The following is an 18,862-nucleotide window of genomic DNA, read 5'->3' on the forward strand; positions in this document are numbered from 1 at the left end:
GAATGGATGGTGTTCTTCCTCAAAAGTCTGCGACCACCCCTGAAATCTTCAATAATATAAATGAGCTCCTACTGCAAGCCATAGATTAAGTATGATATAAATATTACATAACAGTCATTTCCTGCCTGCTCTAAGAGCAGAGTGTAAATTATCTTGTCGCTGCTTTAGGTTATGTTTTAGATTTCGTTTCACATAACATAATTACCAGAGGCAAAACAACTCGTCAATATGAAATATGGCAAAGAGATTAGTTCTGCTGCGTATTATAACTTCAGACGTTTCTGATCTGTAGAGGTTATAATTAGCTGAAATCGCAGGGATAGTGGAAACAGCTTCAGTCAAAGCATGAGGTCGACTTTAACTGATGTTACATGCCAGCTTTAAAAGCCATCTACTAAGTCAGGGTAGACTATGTATGTCATACGTATAGAAGGAGTGCATCCGCAAGGGCCTAGGACAGTGGTTCCCAAACTGTGCGCCACGGCTCCCTGGGGTGCCACGGCGATCTCAAAGGGGTGCCAGGGCCGGTGGTAAGCATGGCAGGGGACTGCTTGGTAATTATTTTGGTTTAGAGGTGCCTTGAAAAAATTATGGCGACCCTAAGGGTGCCTTGACCTGAGAAAGTTTGGGATCCACTGGCCTAGGAGAAGACCGATGAAAAGAACATCCACCTATAAGAGGTGACACAAAGATTTAATTGCCTGCGAGCATGGAAATAGGCCTCAGGAACCACTAGTTACGTGTTACCAGGGAGCCCTACAATCCAGGAGAACCCACCCACTCTACCACGTATCTACAAGACTTACCATGTTAACTGCGTCCTGATCGAAGGGGTTCCACTCCACATTCTGGGGGTAGTGAGCCAGCACTTTGGACTTGAAGGTTCTTCTCACCGGACTCTGGTCAAAGTTTTCCCCTGAATCACAGGATAAAATGTTTACATTTTGCAATGGTCTCTAAGTAATACAACATAATTCACTGGCATATTATTTGAGGAGATTAACTACATAGCCTGTCTTTCCTACTGTACCAAGTTTAACCAATGTGTGAATTTTGGTTTAAAATATACTATATTATGCTGTTAAATATTTATTCCCCCCCCCCCCCCTCCCAAAAGATTCACAGCGCTGCTTAGAGCCACTTGGGGTAAAGCTAATGGAGAATTCCCAATACACAATACGGGGGCCTCCGCTGAGGTAGCTGTGAAGAATTACTATGGCTGACAATAATTGGATCATAATCCGATCGAAAAAATAAAACGACGACCTCCGAGGAGGTCGTACCAGTCAAAGACGTCAGTATTGCCACAAAGGAAAACATAATAATGAATAATATACAGTTTTATCATAACAAATAGCTATATATAAACTTAACTTTGATGTACACCTACAGTAATTAATTAGTAAATTGACTAAAGTGCGGCCATTTTGTGGGCCGAACCAATATTTTTTTGCTCCTGTAGGCCTTAATCTGGTCCCAAACCACACAATACTGCTCCTCAGCCCAAGCACCAAGACACAGGGTCAGAGTCCTATTTGTCCACGAGCCCCAAGCAGTTGGCACCAAGGCTGATCATCCGGATACATTCCAGCCTGACTGGAACCTTTTATATCAGTTGGAAGATACCAACACACACGGGGGTGACATCCGCAATCTGCCGACTACATTTACCAGCATGGACAATAATGATCCACACTGATTTTAATCAGTTTTCTAACTGCAGCGTATGTGGCCAACATTAAGCTGACTGTGAAAATTATCAGGTGAATATGGAATGATTTGGAATTATAATGCAGCCATTTCTATTACAGTCCTATTATACACCCTGGGAACGTCTTCGCTGTGGAGATTCTGCAGAACTGCCTGTTCATACTCGTGGCCTGGAGCCAGGTCCCAGAACGAAGCAGGAGGAGGAGGTGTGTGATCTGTACACAAGAGACCACATCTAGTGTATGCACTATCCTTACACACCGATATAACAAATTATACCTTAGGCTTAAACACTACACTATATAAACATCATCTAAATAAAACAATGTTGCAATACACTTGCTGTGTGTTTAATATGCTGTATTCGCTGTGGTCTTGTCTATCTATAAATAGACTCTCACTTCATCTTCCATAGATATACAGGTCTAGGGTAACACGTGTGCAATTAAATATCACGGCATTAAACTCTTAAGAAAAATAGTGCAATTAAATGCAAGTTTATGAGGTAAAAGGGAGACAATAAGCTCATTGTATTCTTTATTTTAAATGACCAGAATTACCCAACACCTCCTGGGATGTGATTAATCAACCATTAAACTCTGCGGACGGGATTCATCGCCAGAAGCACATGCGAGGACATTAAACAGCTATCTTATCAGATCATCATGAGACAATGAGTAGAAATCACTTCTACAGCAATTATTTGGAAACGATTTGCAAAACAATCAGTTATGAGATTAATCGCTGGTCATGTGACTACATATTGGCCATGTAGCCTAGTAGTAACTGCTAAGTGAACATAACTGTATTGTAGCAGATAAAAGTGGGTGTATGATCTGTGTACACTGAAAAGCACATAACAATATCAATATCTCATAGTAAGAGTATTGGTCAGACATTTTATTACATTACTGGGATATTGGGACACTAAGAAAACTTGTAAGACATACTATAACCTATTCTTATGTTATCATAAGATTTGTCTAAAGAAATAGCAAAAGATACAAAGTAACAACATTACTACAGTACATTCCAATCTTTTGTAACAGTGTCAGTGTGTAACAATTTATACTGGATTTTACCACGAGTGTTGATGTGAAGAGAACCTTTTTCCTAGGTCTATTCAAACGCCCTCAACTTACCAAACAACTAGGCAGCATCTAAAGAGTCTGCAGCTGCGAATGCCATAAATTTGCTCTTCCAATATGCGTATAAGTTACCAGCTGCAAAATTGCCGTTTGTGGCACGAAAGACTGGCCAGTGATCCTGTTGCTCAGCGCTTGGGCCGTGCAGCAGAGTAGAAACGCGTGGGGTCAGCTTTATAATGAACTGACGCGTTTCCGCAAAAGAACAGATATGGTGTTTTGTGCACTATTTGAGTTCTTAAAAGTTCCAGATAGGGGGCGGACTCCTGCTTCCCCCATCGGGGGTTCTTTGCAGAACACGCACTTTGCACAATGGACTATGCAAACTATCCTTTAGCTAAAATATTTATCAGTCCTCTTTGAATCAGATACAACAAATCATAAACAGATCATAAGCAAGATAAAGCAAAGAGCAAATTTATGGTTTAACTAGCAAATTTAAAACATGAATTTAAACCATTTATCCATCACTTTAAATAGCAAAAATAATAAACATAGAACAGCAAATGATTACTGTCATGAATCTTAAAAGTTACTTTCTCGGCATAGAATTGTCGCTCATTTACAAAAAAAAGAAAAAAAGTTGCACAATCCTATAATGTTTCAATCACAAATAGCTATAACAATGATTTGAATTTGACTCATTTATAAAATGAAGTAGTAAACCCATTACATAAATGGTGAATAAATAATACATTCTTTCCCTAAGCAACGTCTCTGACTTGTGACCCCATCAATTTAAATGGCGGCTGTCACACATGGCTCTTATACATGCGAAAGCACTTTTCTATCTCTCTAGATCAGTCTCCAGTTGCTACAATGTACTAGTGCATTCGAGTGAATATACACACACACATATATATATATATATACACACACATACATATACACACACACATTATATATATATATATATATATATATACATATATATATATATATATATATATATATATATATATATATATACATATATATATATATATATATACACACACACACACATACACACACACACACACACACACACACATATATACACGTGTCAAACAAGCGCATTTATTACAGTCGCTTTCACTAGTGTCTACAGCCCACTTGAAGCTCTTTTAAGGCTTCCACGATGGTAGTAAATCCTAGTATCATCGGTGATGGCTGTGGTGACATTAGAGGCAATGATGGTTTCTTATTCGACCCCCATTTATTCCTGTCTAGCATTACAATTGCTGGCATAATGTATGTTCTGTTATTAACGCCAGAGGTCTTACCGCTACATGTTAGCTCACATATTACCTCCTATTCATCTCCCGTGGGCAGACTCCTGGCTGTAATATTTTGGGTAGAGTTGCAGACATCTCCAGACACAGGTAAATCTTACACCATCATGAGCTGCCTCTAGTTTTACATGTATATTTGTTACTTTTACTGGAAGAATTCTACTTACAATGACTTGTATTTTAGTGTGGCTAATTTACCAACGTTGCAAGCCTTAAAAATATTTCATTAAATTAGAACACATAGGTATAACCCCCCCCCCCCCCAACCCCAACATATAAATGTTTAAAAAACAGAATATACCACTCACACAGCTGGTAAACCCCACCCAGTCACCACCACAGGCAGATTAGATTAGTGACTGTAAGAGGGGGATAGGCCCAAATCAATGTCTACCAATCAAACTCAGCCATAAAGGTTATTGTGATTTTTCAGTAACGCCCAACAGAAAAGGAAACACCAACAAACGTGGAAAACATCTTGACACATATTGATCTCCAGGTGGTGTGGAACTACAAGTCCCATGCAGAAAGTACATAAGAGGGAAAACTATCTGCCTGGCAATAAAAAAGGTAGAAGGGGGAGGGGGAGAAACGGTGCTCTATCAAAGCACAAAATTAATAATTTGCCAGGAGAAAAAGAGCATGAACAGGTACGGTAAGCTGAGCCCGTTGCATAAATGTTCATAATCCACTATTGACAGTGTAAGATTTGTTTGGCGCTATTTAAAACAGGTCATGGTTTCCACCTTCAGACAACTTTACTTGATTGGTTTGCACACCGCCTAAGGTCATTTCTTTGAAATGCGTTTATTTATCTTATTGGCTTTCTTCTGCGTTTTTCGCCCAAAGGGCTTTATGTCAGCGGCTTCATTGAAGACGTAACAGATCAGCTATGCTCTGTGTACCCAATATGCATTTATCTGCGGTTCCGGGTCGTCTCCAAGGTCAACTAATACCAACAACGGCATTTATGCTATAAAGCCCTTAGTGAAAAATACAGAAAAGCTGAAAAATAAAGCAATGTACTTAGGGAAGGACAGAGTGAGCAAACCAAGTGTCTTTAGATGCAATCAAGGGTCTCGGAACGTTCATCAGTGAAGGTTCCGCTGGAATGTTAACAAGATGTTTCCTTCCACAGTAGCGGCAATCAAGCCCGGTGAGAGAGAGTGATGGATAGATGAGTGCAGCCTCAGGAAGTGAGTGTATGACAGAGGGGAAGCAAGCCACAGACCAAGTGAAGAATTATTGTGAATTGTCAAAGGGATTGAAAAGCAGGTGAAGGACTTATAGTGGTGAGCCTATGTTACCTGCGCCTTTATTTTCAGTGTCTTGGCTTCTACCATGCCGATCTGCTTCTAGCCATTGGTATAAAACTACATAAACAAAAAATGGATGGGTGAATAAGGAATGAGCGTCCTGGATACAAGGCAAATAGCAAGGTTAGTAAAATGAAAAAAATAAAAATAAAATAAAAATGAAAACATGACTATGCAAATAGGTGTTAGAAATAGCCAAAGCAAATAAACTATATATGATAAAATAAACAAAGCATTTATTCTCAGACTGTCATTAAGAAATGGAAATAACTTATTACAGATTAGAAACAAACAATGTAAGATGTACTTTCAACAAAAAACCCAAACATGACACAATGACACGGTACTACATCCCGCTAGTCACCAACACAATGGAAAAACATTTTTGTGGACTGAACCAATATTTGTGAGAATATCACCGATCAATTCCTCTAAGGATCAGTAACGTCACTGAGTCCATTTAGGGGAGATCTTCATGCATATCAAACAGAGGGTCTATTTATCATTAGTGGCAAGTAGGCGGCAGTAAATATTATTGTATATCGCTGTACTATGTACTGCCGTATTGTATATGTATTTACCGTGCCAGGGCTCATTGGTGATCCCCGGCGAAAACCCCTCTTCCAAACCACACACACGCTCCTTAACCAGGAGCCTAACACTGCTGGTGAATGTAGGGTATGCAGCCTGTGGGGGTATTGTGCCACTCGGCTGAGGTTACCGGGATCTGGCGATGGATTCATCACGTCTTCTACAGATAAGTCAACGCAGATGGCGTTAGTTTTGTTTGTTTTTTTTTGGGGGGGGGGGGGGGGGTTAAGAGCTGGTGGTGAAAGGTCAAGCTATATATGAACATGTACAGAATTTGATATTTGGAAATCCACCATCTGTACCGGAGACCAGAACTTTTAATAATAATAATAAATAATAATAAATAACAGTCACCAAATATTTCTTCCCTTAGTCTCTGTAATTAGCACTATCACGGACAGTCTGTGGAACAGCATAGAGCAGGTCATTCATTTTGTATATTTTAGGCATGGTGCACCACATTACCAAAAAAACGTCTAATACCTGTACTGCATGGTCTTATGTGCCAATAGTCACAAAACCTCTGTATTTTAATATAATCTTCATTGTTCTAGTAAGACACCGCTAAAGCCTCATCTCACCAAGTATTTATTCTGCTCTGATGCCAAGAATATGTTCTTAAAAAAAAAAAGACAACGAGGACTAAATAGCACTGGTGCTGCACTGTGTAGACGGATAGAAAGCTTTCACTTTAGACAGAACTGTGACTTATTCAGACTTATATACCTGCAGTATTTAACCACCTATCCCTCAGTTAACCTATAAACTGTTTTATGATGTAGAAGCATCTTGATAAGCTGTGAAAAATGTTATAAGCAAAAAATGTGTTTGTTTTACTTAAAACAGCTGAATCAACACCAACATGTTTGTCTTGTGTTTGATAGAATATACTGATTATTTTATTGCCAATTCTCAGCAGAAAGATGCATCTAATTACAGGTAGGACCCCTCCTCCCATCAGTTTTCCATCACGTAATTAAGCTGGAGAGTGCGATCCTGCCATCAGAACAGGTCACTTGCTACAGAGAAATCATCAGCAGCAGCCATTTATATAGCGCCACTAATTCCGCAGCGCTGTACAGAGAACTCACATCAGTCCCTGCCCCATTGGAGCGTACAGTCTATATTCCCTAATATACACACACACACACACACACACACACTAGGGTCAATTTGATAGCAGCCAATTAACCTACCAGTATGTTTTTTGGAATGTGGGAGGAAACCGGAGCACCAGGAGGAAACCCACGCAAACACAGGGAGAACATACAAACTCCACACAGATAAGGCCATGGTTGAGAATCGAACTCATGACCCCAGTGCTGTGAGACAGAAGTGCTAACCACTGAGCCACTGTGCTGCCCAATGAAATGACCGTACACAAAGTCCCCTATCGGTTATCCTCATACCACATTTCCCAACATGACCCCACTCGTAGCAATATCAGACCAAGTGCTCAATATAGCCGGCGATACTGCAAGCTGTCTGGCTACCATGATACCATTAAAGTCACGCTAACATTGCTCAACTTAAAAAAAAAAAAAATTCCTTACGTAGTTCAACACAAGTGATTCCCACTGTCGGATTGCAAGAAAAATGCAACACAATCTTCACAATGCAACAAACAAACAGCGGATTATGACCTTGCGGAAGAGGAATCTTATCTGCTGTGTAATTTTAGAAGCTCTCACCAACGGTGTCAGTTTCTTAATATAGCGACTCGCACAGAAGCCATTGATGGATAAATTCTACAAATATTTCAATAGAGAGATCGAAAAAAATAAATAAATATTTTTTTTATAAAAACTGTGCAAAAGCCCATGTACAAATAATAATAATAAAAAAATTGTATTCTGGCACTAAAAAAAACCCCTGATGGTACGTTTGGGCAATGTAATATAGCTGAAAGTAGCAAACCAGTGTTGAATAATTAACATGAAAGTAACATAAAACGGGAACCCTAGAATGTTTTCAGCCGTCCCTTGTTGTCAGATGATGCGTCGGCAGAAATAACCGAACCAAGCGCCTTATAAATAGAATATACACAGAATATACCGGCGTCGCAGGCAGACAGCACAGGAAGAAAATGCAAAAAGAAAAGTGAATTATGACAAAAATGTAACATTACAACTAAAACAGTTAAACAGATACAAATGAATATAAAGACATCACTAGCACCTGTAAATATATTCAGGATCATGTCACGACTGTATACAGAGATGTTCTTTTTTCTCCATGCTATTTAAATGGTGGATAGGCCAATATATAAGTGTGACCTGGTTTGTAAGTCACGTAGCACATAATACACACAGGAGAGGAGAGTAACAATGTCTTCATCGATGTGGCAAACATACTACCCGAAAATCTCTCTCTCGCTCTCCATAACATTTATCTGGAAGTGTTCTGTGCGCAGCCGGATCATCCATTTGGCAAACTAGGCTCCCGCCTACGGCCCCGTGGGCACCGAGGGGCCCAGATTACCCTAACCCATTTTCAGGCTTTGGGTGTTTTGACAAATGAGAGGGGGATAAGGGGGTCCAAGCCAGTATGTTGCTTAGGGCCCCATGGGGGTCTTAATCCAGTTTTCAAATACCACCTTAATAATCAGCAGGAATAGATCCAAACGCTGTGAACCATCCGCAGAGGTGGATCGAGCTGAGCGGAGTGGAAAGAACTCATGTGATTTGCACCTGTCGCAGCAATAAACTTAAGAGGTGTTTTTTTTTTTTGTTTTTTTTTTGCAAACAATTATTTCTTATGATGCACCTCATTCGCTGCCTTAATCCGCTGATTGCTTAATGCATCATCAACAATGGTCTATATTGCAGCGTTTTGTGCCATAAGACAATAAGGTAGCTGTCTCACACAGTAGGTGCCGCAAAATACAAGTTTTCTTGCAACAAAAACCAACTATTCCTTAATTATAGCTCTAAAACTGTGTATGCAATTATCGAGCAGATAACACGATTCATATCCGTCTGGTTAGATATTGCCAGAGTGTGTACATTCCCACAATCATATTTTATCGAACCAAAACACATCGCATCTGTTGAATTGGTTTTATAAACTTCATAAAAATCACGAACAACGATGGAACAATGTCGGGCAAATGTGGTAGTGTGTACACTCTCACGGCCAGCAACGTAGGCAGATCTCTGTAGTGTACAGAGTCACAATCTTTTCAGCAGATGGTTATGAGAGATAAAGTTACAGAAATCGCATAGGTGTGTACCCAGCATTAATATTAAAGTGACAATATATATATTGTTTTAATAGAGCCAACCCTACCAATTCTCCCCGTTGCCCAGATGGAGCACAGTTTACTGCAGTGTCCATTACCATTGCTGGCCATAGATTTTTACGTTCTAGAACACACAAGACTTTGTAAGAGTTGTCACATGACTACAATATAAACCAGTGATGGCTAACCTGTGACACTCCAGGTGTTGTGAAACTACAAGCCCCAGCATGCTTTGCCAGTAGATAACTAGCTGATAGCTGGCAGAGCATGCTGGGGCTTGTAGTTTCACAACACCTGGAGTGTCACAGGTTAGCCATCACTGATATAAACACTTTCAAATAGCTTCAGTTCAGACATCTACAGTGCAATTTGATTAAAAATTACCAGATCTTAAAATGGGATTTTAACACGTACGGTCGTTTAAGGACTAACTGGAGAATTTGTGCCATCCGTCTTTACAACACTGAGCCATTCAAGTGAATTAAAAATATAAAATAAAAAGCTGCCTTACTGAGCTCCATGTATTACAATAAAACTACTTACGCTCTGTGTATACCCCCGATAGACCAGCATGAGTCCAGCAGAATTACAGTCTTGTGATTCCCTGTTTATATTCATGATGGGGAAGTTGCTTTAAAACATTTGTTATTCTGCCCAAGGTCTGGTTGTCCTACGCTGCGATAGCCGCACTCCTGCAGAGCCGTAGAAGAATGCCAGGCCTGGGATACCAATGTGTACCAGCTGGTTTGTTGTACTACGCAAGTGAAGGCTCCAACAGAGAAAATAACTGGAGAATTAAAGAAACCAACAAAAGGTTTCCTGTGCGTGAAGTGAAGACTCCGTTTCCACTGCAAGAACATTAATAGTTATGTTACAAATAACCAATTTAAAAAGGTAAAGGAGGGAGGAGGGATTATGTAGCTTAACGCATGAAAACAACTTTTTTTAAAAAGTTATCTCTCTTTTTCTATATTTCTTTTTTAATTTAAAAATAAGTTTTACCCCTGTAGCTTTTCTCAATCCCTTTCAATGGCATATCGCTTTCCCACTGCGCTGCAAAGTCCTATCTGTCTTATTACCGGAGCCGGGCTACAGAAATGAACAGAGCTGGAAAGGTCGCAGAGATCCGACTGCTGTGCTGGACTCTTGGGAGAAACGCATTGGTCCGGCAGACAACGCAAATCTAAACCAATAAGGCATTAACTTGACATTATGCTCTTTAAACTTTGTCCCTTTAAAAAAATTTAGCCACGTAATTTTAAAAAAAAAAAAAAAAAAACAAGCAGAGGAAATAATAGAAGTAATAAGTTAAGGTTAATAAGCAAAAAATAAAAATGAAGAAGTGAGAAACGCGTCACGTTCTACTTTCAGGAGCCGCTTTCTACACAGCTGCAGAATAACCAGCATTTATAGAGTACACAGCTGGTACTTTCAGCAGTAACTCAGCCTGCATGCAGAAAAATAAACATAATTTAATATACATGGGAACGGATAGTTCAGTATTTTATTTATGTCTTTAATTGAATATTTACCATGCTTGCCTCTGATGTTTAACTGCACAAAGGAAGTAGGTCATGTTTTTAGTACAGCTACTAAGTTTCTTCCTAAACTCTTATGTTTAATAATAAATGTTTCAGGAACCCCCAAGTGTCTTTACATTCCCTTTTGTGTATTCGCCATAGTAGATGCCCTTTCAATTATTAGGTTTGTTTTATTAGTTTGTGATCAATGTATTTAGGTCACAAAAATGTGACCAAGAATTCTAATCATGTGCTAATGGGCCGTCATTAGTTTAGTATCTGCCTAATCACTCTACTAGATGCTGGGATTATTGAAGGATAGTTCCTCATAAAACTGTACATTTGGGGGGGGGGGGGGATTAGGAGCAGGGGCTCACACAAGACATAGGGTGACCTGCTGAAAAGACTGAACGCTTTGGGTACCAGGTTCCACAAGATTCTACCCAAAGCTGAATTATCATCATCATCATCATCATCTATTTATATAGCGCCACTCATTCCGCAGCACTGTACAGAGAACTCATTCACATCAGTCCCTGCCCCATTGGGGCTTACAGTCTAAATTCCCTAACACACACACACAGACAGACTAGGATCAATTTAATAGCAGCCAATTAACCTACCAGTATGTTTTTGGAGTGTGGGAGGAAACCAGAGCACCCAGAGGAAACCCACGCAAACACGGGGAGAACATACAAACTCCACACAGATAAGACCATGGTCGGAAATAGAACTCATGACCCCAGTGCTGTGAGGCACAAGTGCTAACCACTGAGCCACTGCATTGCCCTCATCATTTAATGCTGCATTACCACCTAATAAAATGTATTCCTGAAGTCCCCCTTGTCCTAGCTGAAACCCCAGGGCTGCTCCCTACAGCTGTTTTTCGCAGGGCTCCTCAACTTTCTCTCCCAGCCCCAGCAGAGAACTCTCTAAGGATTGGAAACGTCCAAAAAAATAAGAATAGTATGAAAATATAGGAACGAAAATAAAATTAAGGGAGGGTCAACGAGAAAAGAGCCGGTACAGATCTGGTTTTGAAGATACTATTGGTTTCATAATACAAGATATACAGTTATGGGTTCTCTTACCCGGAAACCCATTATCCAGACGGTTATAAATTCCAGAAAGGCAAAATAAAGTGAATTATTGTTGCTATTCAGCGATTTTGACATAAGACAGACATGGCCACCAAACGTCTCTTCCTAATTACTATGAGGAGCACTGCTAAACAATTAATGAGGGGTAAATGCTTCTTAGTAATTGTAGCCATGATGTATTCAAAGTAAGGTCATAATTTTACTAGTTTGTTTTGTTTTGTTTTTTTAAATAAAGCTGCTAAAAGTATGCAAATGGGTATGGGAACAGATCCTATAGGATCTAATTACCCTATACCCACCCCATTGGATGAAGAGGTGGATACGGTAGCTTGCTCCACCGAAAGAGAATGTAAGCTGGGGTGGTGGGGAGGTCAATGCGGTGTCCTGAATATTTGTATTATTGTGTATTACTAATAAAGACCTTGACATCAGTTGTTAATTTGACAATTTAAAAGTCCTCCAATCTATTATAATTTATGAGCTCTGTGTGTTCCCGGGGGTGTTGGTGTGCCTGTCGTATCCCCTCCTGGGGCCATATTGAGTCCCCTCTTCTACCCTTTACCCTTTTAACTCTTCCTCTCCCTTCCTTTTTCTCTTCATAATATTCAAAATATTGAGAGGGAGAGAGGGAGAGAGGGAGAGAGGGAGAGAGGGAGAGAGGGAGAGAGGGAGAGAGGGAGAGAGGGAGAGAGGGAGAGAGGGAGAGAGGGAGAGAGGGAGAGAGGGAGAGAGGGAGAGAGGGAGAGAGGGAGAGAGGGAGAGAGGGAGAGAGGGAGAGAGGGAGAGAGGGAGAGAGGGACAGAGGGACAGAGGGACAGAGGGAGAGAACATGGTAACTCACAACAACAGGGATCTTTAACACAAAGGAATTAATCATCTTAGATAAAACCTTCTCTCTACAGGCCTACTGACAATGACCTTCAATGCAAAGAATTGAATCACTTTAAATAATTCCTTATTGTCTCTATAGGCCTACTGATGTTGAATTTTTTTATTTTTTTGTTGATTCGTTTCACTTAAAATGCTTCACTATTCCCTCCATGTACAGTTTGGAACCCATGTTGTTGATGAAAATAAAGAGTTTAAAAGTCCTCTAATCTGAACACTGTAACCCACCCCCCCTCACCGCAAAACCCACAAAAATACAGATAATCTCCCCTACACCGATAGCCGTAGTGATACGTACAAATATATATGTCTCACAATCATCCGTGGTATTAATCTCTGTGGACACCCCTACACGGATTACAGTGCTGCGGGCACCGCGCTGCGGTCTCCTTGTTAAGGCTTAAAGCTGATCACTCCTGACAATTTCGGCTTAGGTTCCCTGCCAGGCAGAGGATGAAGAGAATCAGTCTGTCCACGGGGCAAATGACAGTAGCAGTCACTGAGCCTCAAAAGCTGTTTTATTAGAATTGCTTCCTTGTTTTCTAAGAGGAGGGCAAATTAGCCCAGCGTGAGGCAGGAAAGGAGACATCAGATTTAAAGAACTGAACGCAATTTGTATGCTAATATAATCACAGAGGGAAGGGACTGTGGCTATTAATGATGATCATGCAAGATTCCTGCTCGTTATACTTGATCGTACGCAGAGTAAGAACAGGATTCCCACGTTCACCTTTAATCAGAATGATTATATTTTTTGTAACGTTATTTCAAGTTCAGTCAGATTTCCAGTGATACAAATGAGCTTCTCACACAACTATTAACAAACGTCTCGGGTGTTCCATTGGTTTGCTACACCTTCATTTGTAACAATTGTACCAATGAACTTCTGGTTATTTTTTGGGAGGGGGGTTTATGTATTCGTCGGAAGTTTTACGAGAACCAGAAAAAAAAAAAAAAAAAAGTGTTGCTAAAGCTGCAAATGAGAAAACAAGTTTTTCCATTATAAATATATAATCGCACCTCATGTGCGACACGTTTCTTCACCTGCACTATTCCCTGGAAACAGCTTGTAAAGTGTTACGCTCTACTGAACTGAGAGCCCCCCCCCCCCTCTCTCTCTTTAAGGGACACAAATGGTACAAAAAAAAACATGTTTGTGTAATAGTCCAGTGGTTCCCAAACCGTGTTCTGCGCCAATCTCACATAGGTGCCGCGGCCGGTGGTAAACAAGGCGGGGGACTACTTGGTAATTCTTTTGGCTCAAAGGTGCCTTGAAAAAAAACAAAAACTTATGGAGATCCTGAGGGTGCCTCAAACTATGAAAGTTTGGGATTCACTGCTCTAGTGTCCTATAATCCGTATTACTAAATGAAATGTCACGTTCATGTCTATGTTCGGCTGCATCGCTTTGGAACAGCAATGTGTGCAGATTCCTTGTCTCCGCAAGAGTCTTACACAGCGGTCAGTGTCACCTGGCAATACCTCCGGCTGTATTCATTCAAAAGGGGGGAATGATGAATGCGATTGCATACTGCGGCAATATGCAGAACAGTGACATGTACCAAAAGGAGGAAAATATATGAATGTAACAGCACCTCTAGGTAGGGACAGTTACTGTAAACAAAACGAGAGAGTATGCATGCAATGTGTTACATTTGTGGAGTTCCACAAGCATATAAGGGATAACAGATCCCAGAGATGACATTATATTTAATAACGTATAGACGCCCTGTATATGATATGCATTGAGGGTATGAGGCCTGCTAGGTCATAGCTTCATCTCCCCTAATAATAAGACACATGAAGCAATCACCTCCTGATAAAGAATAGTAGAACATATGGACCCAGCTCTCCGGGAATATTTGCAGTCTGAGCATCAATAGGTGAAGTCCGATCAATACAGGAAAGCGGACCAGCCCACGTAAATTATTAATTTATTAATGATGACCGTGATCAACTAGTCCCCCTGGCTACTACAGAGAGGAGGGAGGGGGGGGGGTCACAGGGGCAGTAGATGGGGGAATATAAAGTATAAATCACAAGGGACTTCTCACGTCTAATCTGTGCAGTAACCTGGCGATATTGATTTATTAGTCCTGAAAAATTTATGACAGTTGGTGCCAAAGGCAACACTACTGAAAGGCACAGATGTTCAAAAAAGGAAAATATATACAGGATTCATTTCCCATAATGAAGAGTGATATACAAAAAAGTGTATATGTTGAAATCATAGAATCCCCTAATATTTGTATTAATGTGTATTAGGAAAATATAAACCTTAACATCACTGGATGCTTTTGACAATTTAAAAGCCCTCTAGTATGAAGACAGCAATGTATGTACCAAAAACTAAATACACATACATTTAAAAAGAAAAAAAATAAATTATATATATATATATATATATATAGCCAAAACAGTATGTATATATACCCTACCAAGCAACGAGCAGTATATAGTGAAGTGGAACTTATGATAGTAGTTAATAGTATAAAAAAATGAGAAGTCTGTGCAGATGTTTAACCATACTTGCCAACTCTCCTGGAATGTCCGGGAGACTCCTGCATTTTGTGCGAGTCTCACGGACTCCGGGGAGAGTGTGGCAATCTCCCGCATCTGCCCACTTCCTAGTGAAGTGGGCAGAATTAGGTCCAAAACGCTGCGATTCACCGGGAATGCTGTAAAATTACGTGTTTGCGTCATTAGGTCACGGGGGTGGGTCCAAATTGCAGCAAATTTGAGCCCCGCCCCCCAACACGCCCACCTCCCCCGGAAGCCAATTTTAGAAAGTTGGCAAGTATGTGTTTAACCACTCAGATTGTTGAACCCTTTAAAAGGGCTCACTGCCCATAGACTGGTTAGTTCTGCTCCTGGCACCAGCAGCAATTCTTTTAGGCATTGTGGGTACATGGCTCAGCCTAGCACATCCATTAATAATATGTCACAATAAGGATGGATCACATTAATCCATTAAAAGACAGCAGATATAGCACAAAGGATCCACAAGGAAGGTGTGCAATGGAAAAAGCCTTTCAAATGTTTATTTTTTTCCTATATTCCGCTCTGTCCTCTCACCGGTCTACATCAGACGTATCCCACACGTCCTAACGCTGCCCGACCTCAGGACACACTACCTGCTCCGTAGGTCAGTCTTGGACACTTGGCACTTACTGGGGCACTGCAGTGCTCGGCTCTCATGTCTGTTTACAATTACTGCTGGTATATATGGGCATAACGTCTGCCTGTGACCTCAGAGACGTCTGTCTCTCTTCATTAGGAAAAGCAATATGTATAGTGCTGGCAGCCTGTACATGACACATTGCAGACAGAGGAGGACATCGCAAAGAGGCAGAGAAACCGCTGCAATGCAGTCAGCAAGGACAAGCAAAACAAAAAATATAGACTTGACTTAAGCTGGGTACACACTACAGGTTTTTCACCCGATTATCGAGTCAATCACCCGATAAACGACTATTCGGCCCAACATTACATTAGTGCGTACGCTCCAACGACCATGTTTACCGTACCAACGCACATCGTATCGTATCATTTGATTATATAACTGGGCTAAATTTCTCTATAAATGATGATTTTCCAATCCTGCAGTGTGTTAGCACTCAGCACTGGCAGTGTCCATAGATCTCTATGGAATGTGCAGAGTCACAATCTTTTCAGCCGATGGTTATGACAGATGAAGATCACAGATCTGACGGTAAATCATGTAAATGTGTATAGTGTGTACAGAGGAATAGACATGGTGATCAGGACTTTGTCGTTGGTAAAACTATTAACTATATCACATCGGGAGAAGTTTTCTGTAATGTATACCAAGCCTTAAGCTAGTACACACTACAGAATTTTCCATCAACTTTTTATGCCGAGCGATTTTACATGCGACCGATGGTCCGATCGCTCGGTCCATGGACTGCATACACACTAGTCTTGTTTTAGACGATAAAGGGAAGAGCGACTTTTTACAGCTATGTTGTTGTGAGCAATGACTGTAATTTCGTACTCACTGTTGTGGATCGGTCGGAAGTTTATACACACTACACAGCGGAAACGAGATTGGAACAAAAATATTTAACGGTACGACCAACCAAATGAGGCGACAATCGTCCATTTGGGCAGATTTTCGACCGTCACTACACACACTGACCCGACTTTTGAACGAGCGGTCGTATGTCGGCTGGTTGAGCCGATTATTGGCTGAAAACCGTGTAGTGTGTACCCAGCTTTACGGTTCACTGGAAGGAGTCCAATCATTAAATAAATAGAAACTTCTATTTAACTAAAAGTTGGCTAAAATAAAAAAATCGGGATCACGTCTAAAGACAAAAACTGCAGACTGTAATTAGCGGATCCATTTTAAATAGGCACCAAATTCAATCTGTTTCACTAAACACACAGCTACACGCCAAAGGTTAAACTACATAACGCTGGCGTGTTTACAGAGATTTGCTGGCATTTAACGAGAGCTCAGTATGTATACAATGAGACTGTGTTCTCAAACATACTAGCAACACAAAGAGGAAAGACCAGGAAGATGTCCTCAGAGTGCTTAAATGTAAGTGAAGTGTAAATAAACAGACCGGCTTCAGGCAAAGATTAGTAACAGTCAACTTTACAAACCGAAAAGATCACAAAACCGTAAAATGGGCAATGGTCGGGCAAAATATTTATAATCATCTCCAGAGCATATATTTAATTCAGTGTATGGGGCCGTTACAATGAGCCGCAAGCTGCCGTAGCAGCATCGAGCGCTGTGTCCCCCGCGTAAGGTTTTGATAATGATCTTCGCTCAATTTTTACTTGCACCTCATAGGGGGAGATTGCGTTTCCGCACGATGTGTCTCTGGAACAGACCACGGGGACAGATTGCGCCGATGCAGAGGCTGAAATCTCCGCTCTCTGAGCAGAGATTCTTTATCATAATGGACGGCAATGTGCACAGACGATCATGTCTGGCGGCATATTTGCCCAACTGAAGCGCCTCCATAGAATAAAGTTTTCATAATTACCGGGTTTGTGCGCATAAACAGCACGTGAGCCTACGACGGAACCTTGCGGATAATTGAGTCAGTCCCATGAGTTAGTGACCTTCTGTAGCCCAATAATGCAGTTATTGCACAAGAATTCATTTTTAAACACAACAGTGCTAGTCTGCTCAATAGCTTTTGCACAAATCTAGCTACTGTTCCCCCCGTACAATAAATGCTTGTACCCAACTTGCTACCAATCCCCCACGCATCTTAATAGAGTATAATAGTTCCATGTAAAAATGGATCTTCTATACAAAAATTGGCAAAATATTAAACTGTAGCAAATGTTCCATTTCAATACAAAGCACTGTACAGACACTGAGTAATTGCCATTGTTCTACTCAGAGGAAGGATATTATTATTCTTTATTTAGTTAGAGACAACATATTATGCAGTACCTGGTATTCTTATCGCAAAATACACAAATAAAAAAGGGGATTTTTCATTGATTAAAACTTATGTACAAGTTATAGTTAGTAGAATTCAGTAGTATCCGAGCTGTAAGTATTCCAGACACCTCCTGAGTTGGGGTAATATTATATATGTATGAAGTAGTTATACCATACTCGCCTACTTTCGCAAAGCTCTTTCCCGGAGAGGGGCGTGACTGGAGGGGGGGACAGAAATGCCGCTTGGTCGCAGGGGCGGGGCCAAAATGACACGATTCACCGCAAATCACGTAATTTAGTGGTGGCAGTAGCGGGATGCGGGACATTTGCCAGCTCTCCCGGGAGTCTGTGAGACCCATCCGAATTCCGGGAGGGTTGGCAAGTGTGAGTTATACTTCTAGCAAAATATGCACCTTATTTTATCCACATATTGTACGGATTCTCTTATTGTGAGGTAGTAAATAGGTATCAATATAATGTTGGGATATTCACTTTCAGATGGGGGAAAGGTTCCAAAAATTGCCCACAAGCAGTCCCCATTGACTATTATGGGGACTGCGATTAATGTGGCAATGTGTCTAATGCAGGAGATATCTCCTGCGTTAGGCTTTTAATGACTGAACATTTTACTTAAAAATGCCTAAAC

At 40.7% G+C, this 18,862-nt stretch overlaps 1 protein-coding gene across 4 annotated transcripts in view; it reads right to left on the reverse strand.

Moving 5' to 3' along the window:
- Nucleotides 1-18,862, reverse strand: part of DENND5B (DENN domain containing 5B) — a 79,754-nt gene that overhangs the window by 44,868 nt on the left and 16,024 nt on the right. For 2 of the 4 annotated variants that reach the window (XM_075210385.1, XM_075210389.1), the window contains exons 2-3: nucleotides 5,437-5,502; nucleotides 807-916 (exon numbers count right to left, since the gene is read on the reverse strand). In XM_075210385.1, the coding sequence (XP_075066486.1) occupies nucleotides 807-916; nucleotides 5,437-5,502 (176 nt within the window). The remainder of the gene's footprint in view (nucleotides 1-806; nucleotides 917-5,436; nucleotides 5,503-18,862) is intronic. The other 2 variants (XM_075210386.1, XM_075210390.1) reach the window with 1 other exon arrangement.

This window comes from Mixophyes fleayi, chromosome 4, assembly GCF_038048845.1.
Source record: "Mixophyes fleayi isolate aMixFle1 chromosome 4, aMixFle1.hap1, whole genome shotgun sequence".
Classification (NCBI taxonomy): domain Eukaryota; kingdom Metazoa; phylum Chordata; class Amphibia; order Anura; family Limnodynastidae; genus Mixophyes; species Mixophyes fleayi.